Source organism: Corvus moneduloides, chromosome Z (assembly GCF_009650955.1).
Source record: "Corvus moneduloides isolate bCorMon1 chromosome Z, bCorMon1.pri, whole genome shotgun sequence".
Lineage (NCBI taxonomy): Eukaryota > Metazoa > Chordata > Aves > Passeriformes > Corvidae > Corvus > Corvus moneduloides.
Window position 1 is genome coordinate 55994171 of NC_045511.1, and position 12053 is coordinate 56006223.

The 12053-nt window shown below is 37.3% G+C and overlaps 1 protein-coding gene across 13 annotated transcripts in view; it reads right to left on the reverse strand.

Moving 5' to 3' along the window:
• ADGRV1 (adhesion G protein-coupled receptor V1) overlaps positions 1-12053 on the reverse strand; it is a 317856-nt gene that overhangs the window by 110529 nt on the left and 195274 nt on the right. For 12 of the 13 annotated variants that reach the window (XR_004237332.1, XM_032095167.1, XM_032095173.1 and 9 more), the window contains one exon: positions 1431-1547. Coding sequence is in view for 11 of the 13 variants with exons in the window: in XM_032095167.1 (XP_031951058.1) it covers positions 1431-1547 (117 nt within the window). In the remaining 2 variants the exon portion in view is untranslated. Of the gene's footprint in view, positions 1-1430; positions 1548-12053 lie in introns of those variants that run through there. The other variant, XM_032095175.1, reaches the window with a different exon arrangement.

Below are 12053 nucleotides of genomic sequence, written 5' to 3' on the forward strand. Positions count from 1 at the left end.
TTGCCAAAGCTTGAGACATCCCAGTAAAAAAGAAACCTAAAAACATTACTTTGTCCAAATTAGAAAATGGTGAGGAGCTCTGAAGTAATTTAGGAACAAAGTGAATGAGCAACTGTGAAGAATATAATTTACAGCTTACACAATAATTTAGAGTAGTTAACCTGTGAGACCATAATTTGCCCAGAAGACAAATTTCTGTATTGAGGCCATCTACATGTAGCTTGCTAAGGCTAATGAACACAGCTGAGCTGCTGGAGAGGCTGTTGGTGTTCTCAATGAATATTAGCCTGACATATCCCAGGAAAATGCCACTTATCACATGAATGTTACTTGGGAGAGAAAGTTGTATTTAGATGCAGCCTAATTTGCAATTCTTGGTTTGGCCTGACAGCCTGCATATTGGAGGATTTGTATGTATGGAGCTGCATATGTAAAGCTGTATGCTATAATAAATGTGCTGGGGACAAATCCTCTTAAAATAACAGACAAATTGCTTAACTCCCATACTGGTGCTAAATATACATTTCTAGATGACGGCATAATAATGTATTTTTTCAAATAACCCCACAGCTCATTATTTTGACTAACATACAACTGGTAAGTTATCTTCAAATCAGTAATCCATAACTGATTTGATTGTTCATGGTGTTCCATATTAGTTCAATTGTTTTTTCCACCATTTACTGTTCTGTAATATATCAAATGCGCAACAGAGCTGTGAGTAGTCTGGAGTACAAGTCTGATGAGGAATGGCTGAGGGACCTGGGGAAGTTCAGCCTGGAGAAAAGGATGGGGGGACATGGTTTAGTTGTGGACTTGGCAGCACTGAGTTAACTGTTGGACTTGACGATCTTAGGGGCTTCTGCAACCTAAAAGATTCTATGATTCTATAAAAATTCTGGTAATAATTATGAATACATATATCCTGTATTTTCATGCAAACTTGTGAAGGTATGCTTGTTATGCTATACCAGTTTAATGACTAAAATGCCACTGACTCAACAAATTACAGTATAGTTTACATTTACGCTTCACCTGTAAGAGATGGCTTCAAAGGACCAAATAAGAGATGTTTTGAAAAATTATTAACAGTAAGAAAAATAATTCTTCAGTGTTCTGAGACAGTAACTTCTTTACAGGATGAAATAAGATGAGGAGATTCTTACATGGTTGCAATAGGTATTAGTGGAAAAAGTCTTTTGTAGTGTTTGTATATTTACTCTTGGAGTTGTGTCACTCTAGGTTTAATAAAAGCCATCTAAAGTTTTGGCCTTCTAGTAGCACTGAGTTTCAGTGCTCTATATCTCTCTCTGTATATAGATATACAGATATGTATATATAATCACTACAATATAATAGAAATACAGTCTACTGATCAGTTACTTTTACAGGTGTTTTGGGGAAGTGATAAAAAGGACTAAGATACCAACCTGAATAAGCATCCAGCTGAACTGGCAGAGGTAAAGGTAATGGGTAACAGATGCAAGGGCAAAGCAGCTTTCCTCTGAGATATGCTGGCTCATGTAAGCAGAGGCCAGAAATGAAACCTGTAGGGGAAAAAAATGAATACATGCATATTGGAATTAAACAATATTAATTTAATATTAACAATAAGAGGAAAAAATTAGTTTGGAAGTAAAACATAAGAATAAATTACTATTTCAGAGACTCAGGAAAGGTATCTTGGACATTTAAAATTCACCCAAAAGAAGTTATGCTTAAACACTCTCAACCCCTAAAAAAGCTTTAAACTTTTTGCAGACTATCTAATATCTCTTTGTTGAGAGATGTTAGCTGTTTAGTATGACCTGAGATTAGTTTAGCTGGTTAGAACATGGTGCTAATAATGCCAAGGTTGTGTGTTCAATCTCTGTATTCACTTAAGAATTGGACTCAGTGATCCTTGTGGGTCTGTTCTAACTTGGAATATTCTGCAATAGACAAGTAAGTTTTAATTAGAATGAGTTACATTGAGTTGTATTAATCTGATTTAGTATGTTGCTGCCTTTTCTTTACTTGCTTAGCATGAACAGTTGGATTTGCTGAAGCCTTAGATGACAAGCTGTGGTCTTACACCTAGATATGTTTTTGGCTGGAATGGAAAAGAATATTGATACTGCACTGATGTTCTTGTTGTTGCTAGATAATATTTATCCTAAGTCGAGGGCTTTCTAATTTCCCATACTCTGCCAGCTAGCAAGTGCCGTACCACTCTTAAATTACTTATTTTTACAAATCTGACACCTGAGACTGTGCTATGGGAAACCAAGGGTCGAGCCTGAAGAATGAGGAAGCACACCTGAGAGGGAGGGTGTGTTTGCGCAAGGAGTCAGGAGAGGCACCCATGGGCCATATGGAGCTGCCCACCGTGAAGGTACTCCAGTCCCCACAGTGACAGTCTTGGTTGGTGTGTGTGTAAGTCCTTGAATGGCGTGAGAATGTTCAGGCAGAGGCTTCTCCTTCTATACATTTCACCTTTATATGACGAGACTACTGAGAGGTTTAATATTGATTGTTTAAAATTGTTCCCAGGTAACATTAGACACAGGTTTTGTAATTGGGGGTGGATATTTTCCTCCATAAAACTAGAAGAGATGTTGCCTTCTAATTTGAGTAAATCCAGATTTGTTATCAAGTAAACAAACAAACTCAAGAGGCATTTATTGTCTTTATGCCGTCAGACATGCAGTAGTAATACAATACCTCAGCCCATAAGATAGCAATACTGGATAAAAGGAAGGAAGCATTTATTCCTTTGTCTAATACCATACCAGGATTTCACATTCACAAGGCAGTTACAATTTGGGTTTTTTCCACAGATATGCCAAATGTGAAAGGACTGTATGTTGGCTGGATAAGTAGTCAATACATTGTCTAAGGAACAAAGGTATTCCAACTCTGACTGCAATGAATTCATGGCTAGACAATTTCAACATAGCATTTTAAATTAAAACACAACTCAGAAACCTTAAGCTCTGTCTTCTGTAAATTTCTTTACAGAAGAAATAGCTCTACAAGCAAAATTCCTAAAATAATCGAAGTGTTCACATAAAGAAAGGTTCCATTCATCCACTGTGCTGAAAACTTTCTCTTTCCCTGACAAAAAATCCTACTATTTTGACCAACAGCCCATTGACTTGTTAGTAACAGAAATTAATGGTCTGTACAGACTGATTTTATGCACATAAAATCAGGAGATGGGATAAGTAAGGAAGTTAAAGTAAATTAAGTGATTTGGCATATATGTGAAATCTGTATTTACAACAAAATAGCTGTATGGTACTGGGTAGCCCTTATACAGTCTCTTTATCATAAAACCACCCTTACAAAGACAGGATAATGTTACCACCACGAAATGGAAGAACAACAATGAGCAACTGGGGAACAAGTGGACTAAAAAAAAAAATTATGAGATGCATTTCAATATCTAAAGGGGAAAAAAACCCAATTTAAGTATTTTATGTGGGATTTATCAGTCTTCTGCTAGGAACTGGAATCTAACCATGGCCACATAACCATTCAGTTATTAGGAGGTTAACACACAGCTTAATATAGACTGTTCTTCGCAAAATTCTGACGGTGCTAAAAGAAATCCCATCATCTGGAGTGAGCTAAACACAACTGAAATATGTCTGCAATAGCTGCCATCCATGAGGGATAAACAAGTAGTGTTTGTGGAAACAACCCCATAGCACCAGCTCTCTCAAACATTACCAGTAGTAATTCTTGTAAAACTTGAGCAAATGCTTCTATTGGCAACAAGTTTCTGGGTGGAAAGGCTTTACCATCTTTTGTTCTCCGAAGGCTTGCACATAGGTCAAGGACAGACTGTTAGGCTAGAGACAAACAGGGGATGCAAACACAAAAGCAGACTGATAGAGTCCTGGACATATGTTTTTAACACCTTTTGGACTGAATGTTGGCTTGAAAGCATTTTGCATCTGTAACCAAGAAACTGTAACTCCTAACAATCTCCTCTGCTTCAAGAATAATAAGATTTTGCATATTAGAAAAGAGGAGTATATAATTATATCGTTTTCCAATTAAAAAAATGCAAAGAGCCCAAATATTTGCTAAAAAATGCATATCTTTGATAGAAACTGACTGTTCTTAAAGAAACAAGACTGCAATATGGCTGGAGTAATCCCTCAGCTAAGAATTCACTGTAAAAAAGGTAAAATAAATATAAAATTTTCATAGACTCATTATCTTACATCTTGGTTGGAATATACAAATGAGAGTTGGTTTATAACACAAAAACCCCCTCAAACCAAGAAATGTGCCTTCCCAAAAAACTGTTCCCTAGACCTAATTGCCTCATGTCTTCTGTAACTCAGTTATTACCTGTAGAGTGCAATCTTTTGTAACAAGGAACCTATTACTTTAGTAACAAAAATATGTGCCATCTATTGGAACAAGTTGTTCCCTCTTGGATCTTTAAAATAAATGCTCCTTATAATACCAATTGTCCAGCACTCTTTTTAAAGAGAGTTCTTGGTTTAAATAGCCCTTTTCAATCTTTGTATACTGACATCTAGTTCTATGCTGACATAATGCTTCTTCCTCGTACTTGTCAAGACGATCAGTCTTGACCCAAAATGATTTGGCCAAAGGATAATTTCTTAAATCACTCAAGTAGCAGGCTGATACTTTTATTAATTTGACTGCAAGGATTTCACACCACATTGAAAATTATGGTGAAAGCATATCATTCAAAATATTCCCCTTGATAAAGTGAAAAAAAAAAAGTTAATAAAATATGATAAAGAAATATGCTTCTGTTTAACAGCAAAAGGTTCTTTGACAGGGTCCCCATCTGACAATCATTTACTTAGTTAATCAGAGGACACTGCAATTCTTTTAAAACTTTAAGACAATTATCTAGCAATTACTTCAAGGAAATTACTACCAGGATATTCCATCTAAGTCATCAATACCAAACTATAACTGAATAATATGAGATGATTTACATAACTGTATGTTCCTGTATGAAGAGTATTTTTGTACTGCTGTTTCCAAGTAGTAAGGCTGTATCTGAACATCACTCCTCTGCTAGCTGAGATCCACTCCTAGTTTCCAGCCTGAACCTCTTCAGGGTCAGTTTATATCTGTTTTTATTTCTCTTGTAAATCTCTCAGGTTACATAGGATTTCCTCCTCCTTGGGGTTTGTACTACCATGAATTCATGGAAAGCAGTAGTAATCTCCCTCAGGCTCCATTTTTCAGGGTTAATTAAGCCACTGCACAACACAGTACTCTGTAGAGATGCCTAAGCTGATTTGGACCGCAAAAGCAGTTTAGCTCCATGAATACAGCATCTGCCTAGAACAATTTACCTTGTTTCTCACAGTAACCCTATATACTGAAATGTATGCTCACACATGTGAAAACTTGTCCTTGTGGAAAAAGTCTTTGCAGCTTATGCACCAATTTCATTGTCCTTCTCTATAATGGACACATTGATTTCAACCTTCATGAAAACACTTAGTCAGGGTTGGATGGTGAAAAGCTGAAGAGGTCTCACAAGATTCTCATCCAGCAGTTTTCTTATCTCACTATATACCATGCAAAAACTTCTGATCACAGTCATATATTTACAGAATTGTTTGGGTTGGAAGGGACCTTAGATATCATCTAGTTCCAAAATCCCTGCCATGGGCACGGACACCTTCTATTACACCAGGTTGCTTTAAACCCCATCCAGCCTGGCCTTGAACACTTCCAGGGAGGGGGCTGCTACAGCTTTTATGGGCAATCTGTACAGTTCCTCACCACTGTCACAGTAAAGAATATTTTCCTAATATTTAATCTAAACTAACTGTCAGTTTGAATCCTTTCCCCTTGTCCTGTCATTACATACTCTCATAAACTGTTTCTCTACATTTTCCTTGTAGGCTCCCTTCAGGTACTGGATGGACACAATTAGGTCACCACAAAGCCTTATCTTTTCCAGACTGAGCAATTCCAACTCTCCTAGCTTTTCCTCATAGGAGAGATGTTCCATCCCTTTAATCATCTTGGTGGACTCACTCCAACAGGTCCATGCCCCTTCTGGGCTGGAGACCTCAGACCTCATTGTAGGTGGGGTCTCATGAGAGCAGAATGGAGGGGCCAAATCCTCCCTCTCCTGCTGGACACGCTGCTTTGGATGCAGCCCAGGATACAGTTGGCTTTTTAGGCTGATACATGGTAATATCTCAGTGATCATCTTGTACACATAGCTTTCCTTCTTATTTCTAATCAACTACCTCTTGGCATAGAATTTTGCTGTTAGCCTACAAGTTATGACTGTTTGACTTGTTCTAGAAAATATTCCTGTATTTCACACTTCAGCCTTCAAAGCTATTCACATCTTTCTATATGCTACCCCACTATCCCTAAGTGTCAGCACTTCTCTACTTTCTGTCATTGATGCATTTTGGCTGGGCATATTATTTTCTGTCTCACAAACCAGGGCTTTAGGATCAGTACAATACCTCTCTTTGTCACTCTCTCATAGTTGTCTTTTCCCGTTAGTCTGTCTGTTCTCAGATCTGAGTTCCTGGACTAATCTTCCTCCATTATTATTTTACTAAGTATGTGATACATCATGTACTTTACCATATTTATCTCATCAAAGGAAACTATCAGACTAGTTGGGTATGATCTAAGTATAAGCACATGTGAGTCCTATTCTCTCATTCATTTATCACTATTTATTATCATTTACTCTCATTTATTATCACTATTGACTTTTGACAGAATTTTTTTCTAAACTCTTAGATGCTTCTGATATTGTATTAATGGGCCTCCAGTTGCCTTTTTTTTTTTTTTTTTTTTTTTTTTTTGCTATCTATTACTCTTAGTATATTATTTTCCACTCACATACTGGCATTTGGAAATGAAGGATTTTTTAGAAGCACTTGCTGTGAGACCTGCAAGGTTTTCTACAAGTCTTTTCAAAGTTAGGATTGGGAGCTTTTTTGTTTCAAACTATGAATGCACCTGTCCTTTGGATGCTCCTTCTCCCTTGGTAACCATAACCTTCACTCCATGCTACTAACTCTACACCATCTTGGCATTTTCTCAGTGGTGACCTTTAATATCATTATCTTCTCTGATGATGTGAAGATTGAACTTTTTTTTGTTGTTTGGAGTTACTTCTAATATATTTACCTTTCCTGCCTCACTGCAAATTCATACCAGAAATTTTACATTATTCTTTCTTCATGTATATAAAAAACCCCACCCACCAACCAACCAACCAACTAACCATCCAACCTTAACAAAAATTCCACACAAGAAGACGACATTATTGCCAACCAAACCAAATGTACAAAGTTTATTCACTGATGCCAGCTAATGATGTAAGCAAATCAATGAGCTTTCTAATGATTAAAGAATTTTTTTAACTCTAAGTTCAGAATTAGCAGACCTTAACCTGGCCTTGTAACAGAAATTTACAGATAAAACAATGAGTCTAAGTTGATTTTTTAATATTTTACAAAAGAGAAAAAGGAAAGATCAGAAGACTGAAGAAATTCCTTACCAATCAGGTAAAAAAAAATCAACAAAGAAGTTGTCTGAAAACTGAAATAAGAATTAGGTATGAAAAATAAGTAAGTGCAACACAGAGCACTAGTAATTCCAGTTTGTCATGGTAAGTGCTGAAATGCTACCACATGTTAGATTTTAAAATGAGGATACAACACGTGACACATGGAAACAAATCTTGTCTTTACATTGCAACAGACGTAGAAGTACTAAACATCTTCTCTGTCCCAGACTTCTCTAATAAGACCAGCCTTCAGGGATGCCACATCCCAGAAACTAGGGAATAAGACTGGAGCAAGGAAGATATACCCTTGGTGGAAGAGGGTCAGGTCGAGGAATAATTTAGCACACAGGACAGTGGGACCTGATGGGATGCACACATTACTGTCGAGTGAGCTAGCTGTTTCCATTCCAAGACCAATTGTGATAACCTTTCAACAATCATGGTGACTAGGAAGTGCCCAAAGACTGGAGGAAAGCAAAGGTCACCTGCATCTTCAAGAAGCACAAGGAGGAGGATCTGGGCAACTACAGGCTGGTCAGCCTCACCTCCGTCCTTGGGAATGTGACGGAGCAGCTAATCCTGCAAACAATTTGCAGGCATATTAAGGAGGAGACAATCACCAGGAGCAGCCAGCATGGTTTCACCAAGGGAAAGTCATGCTTGACCAACTTGATTAACTTCTGTGATGAAGTCACTGGCCCAAGAGATGAAGAGAGAGCAGAATATATTGTCAACCTGGACTTTAGTAAAGCCTTTGACTCTGTCTTTGGTAAGATATTCATAGATGAGTTTGGGACTTATGGGCTGGAAATGCAGACAGTGAGGTTGACCAAAAACTAGTTTGAACTTGTTTGGAAAGTACTGTTTTTAAGTGGTTTTTGAGACAACACTGCAGAACTGTTCAAAGAAGTGCAATGGAACTGATGAATTTCAAGCACAGTGATGAAAGAAAGATTATTCCTTTTTGAAAAAAAAAAGAAAAAAATGTAAACAAAACCTTTTTTCCTTGCATTTGTGGCAAACCAGATCACATAATGTATTTCCATTCAGAGAATGAGCAACACTCAGTGAGGAGGACAGGAAGGTTTATCTGTTAAAAACCATAGGTAACTGATTAACCATGTTCCAGTCAACTCAAACCAGCCTGTCTTAGTGTTCTGTCGCAATTTTTCAGCCTGACAATGCAGTAAATACTGAAAAAAAAATTTTAAAAATATCTAAGTCTATCTGATGCAATATTAGCTGTAGTTAGTTGTTAAACAGGAAGTAAACAAGTTGTAAAACAGGAAGTTTCTGCACTGATACTGCAAATGTTAAAACCCGGAGGCAGTAAGCTAAAGAAAAGGTAAAAATAAAATAATAAACCAGTAAAACATAACATATAGTTTCAAAAATGTTTTCACAAGGGGAGAATAAATCTAAGAGCAATAATCTTTCCCAGTTGCAAGAAGTGACAAAAAGGCAGCATGTTGTGATGGGTCAAGATAAAAGGAGAACATCTTGCAATGCTTTAGGGAAGGAGCTGTGGAGAGGCTAGCCCCAGCAAATACAAAAGATCAAGCAGCTGATCAACAAACATTTAGCCCTGGAAGAGAGCACAGGGTAAGGTCTGACAAATCTGCTCACAACAGTTTCACTTTCCCATTTCACCAGGAAGCACTCGACCTCCTGCAGCTGAGAAAAAGATGCTTCTCACTTGGAGAAACCCACAGAGCAACTGGTCAACTCTTTTAAAACTTTGGAGTGTGCCTGTGAGGAACATGTCAGTATATTTATGCCACATTTTTGCAATTTATGTAAATTGCTGTTTCACAGTATGAACTCACAAAGCTTTAGACTTTCTCTTCTTCTAGACAGAAATGCCTTCTTATATGTCATACAGAAATGGATCCTAACAGTGGTCATTTAGTGTCTTTCACATCAAACATTTTTGTCTATTATCAATTTTATTAAATTGTCTACATGGAGATTGTCTGTCTTACAGAGATGGTTTACATGCATCTATATTAGAACAGAAGAGAAAACAAAGATCTCAACCACATGCTATCTATGATTATACCAATCCAATCTCATTAGAGGAACAGTATCAAAAACATAATTTAAAGTGCTGTTCCTTTTGTTGGACTTAATTGCAATGAACAGTAACAGGCAAATAAACATATTTAAACTCTCATGTCCTTACGGAACTGCTTTCTTATGCTTTGAGTTTACTTTATATGGGTAAAAAAGGTGTTCCCCCCTTGAACACAGGGACACTGCTTAATAATAGTGCATATGAATCATACTTTTTGCTGCTGCTCAGTAGGACAGGACAGCACTGATGTGAGCCAAGTGTTCTTGTGTTTTGTGTTCTGATATGAGATGCCAGGACCAAAAAACCAACAAAGGATGTACAAAAACCTGGAGAGATTCATGGCCACCAGCAAATATTCTAAGTCACTCTTACTGGAAAAAGTAATGATACAACATACAGTATGTATCAGAACACAGAGGAAAAGGTTATATAAGTTAGAAGATTCAAAACACAGTATTTAACTGTGTGAAAAGTTCAATAACTACCTTTTCATTTCATATTTATTCTGTATTAATATTGCTAAAATGAGCAGTTAAAGTTCCTTTGTGAATTAATGTGAATGATAAATTACTTCACTGGTCATTAAGTGGTTTATTTGTGAGGAGTGCTTGGTTATTGACACCACAAAAAATACCCATACATGTGGGTTAAGCTTTATTTGTGTCTTCAGTTAAGTCAGTGAACATAGACATTAAAAAATAAGTACTTTATAAACAGTAGCACCATAGTCTTACTCTATAATTTGTGTGCATTTTGTATTTTAGAGCTATTTTTATGTTTATGATTTATTTGCTTAGACTGTTTATTCTATATCACTGCAAACTGACATTGTAAGAAAATCCAAACAGCTAACTAAAATAAAATACCTTGAAAGGTTGAAATGATATTTACAACAGTGACCCACAGTGCTTTTGTAAAGATGTTTACACTTTATTAAGCAACAGCATAACTGGCAACCATTTTCAGTAGTGATTAGACATCAGTAACCATGTTACTCATTCCTTTCCCCCAGCTCAGCAGGATGGTAGCTGGTTTCATGCTGGGTTTGATCCCTGCCCTCTTCACTTCCCATTTTTAGGCTCAGAGACATTGTTTTGCTTCTCCGAGCAAGGAGGTAGCAATCTGAGGGTGCAGGATAGGGGTAGGAACGTGTGAGGCACCATGATGTGAAGCACAGCAGCACACAGCTGGCTATGCAGTTGAAGTTAGCTATTGGGGAAAGACTGGGGTAGTTCACACCCTCCTCAAAACAAGCCTGACACAAGCATCTGACTGCATGAGGTCCTCTAACACAGTTTGTCTTCTGCTCCAATCATACTGTACCTTACAAAGAATATGTTGAGGAAAAATAAGGACTAACATGCTCTTATATCCTAACCCATTTAGATTTATGTACAGATTCAGAAAAATTCATCTGGCATAGTACCCTATAAAGAGTTTTTATCATCTTCATTTAGATCTGCAACAAAGATACGTGTTGCTTTTGTTACTCATTACAGAACAAGAGCCAGACATCCTGTGTCCTACTGCACGATTCACAATAACACAAGACTTCTAATGCAATGATGCAAAGAGAAGTTGAAAAATCTTCTTTGTAAAACTATAAAAAAAATTATCTACAGTCTTTTCCAGGTTCAAGTACTCACACGGAGCTCAGGGCTCTGCTCTGAATATGCTGATTTGGCAGGTCCAAAACAAGCTCCTCTGATGGACTTTGATTTTCTACCGTAAGATCTGTGTCATATTGTTTTCTGTCTAGAAACCTGAGCAGATCTGCTATGACACATTAATTTACTCTAGAGGTTTCTCAGGTTGGATCTATATTCACTTATGGGCTGTATCAGGAAAAGCCTTCAATAATGTGGCTTCTCACTTCCTACATTCCTGGATAGAGTTTTCCTTAAAGTTTAGGTATAAGTTTCCTGCAAAAAGTACACACAGATTTGATGACATGACCATTTATGAACTCTAAACTGAATTTAGGACTCTATCCAGGTCCAATGATATGTGATGTTGGGTAAGTAAAATTACTGCAAGGGAAACACATCTGATAACCTCTGATCCTTTATGTAAATAGTTCAGAGTGGTCAGTGCCCCATGTCCCATGGTCAATGCCCCAAGCCTGACAGTATTTAAGAGGCATTTGGACAACACCTTTAAAAATATACTTGAACTATTACTCATCCTTGAAGTGATCAGGTATGGGACTCTATGATCATTGTAGGTCCCTTCCGATCAGAACTATTCTTATTTTTTGTACTCTAGCAATAACCTGAAGATAAGAAATATGAAATTATTCCACAGAACCTGGATTCTGGCTGGAGTAACATACAACTCTCTACCTGCTTGCCTGCAGATTTCCCCCTGTAGGAGTTACAGCACAGGGTAGGGCAGACACACCATAAACTGGGGTCCGGATGCAACCAGCATGCAGCCATGGAC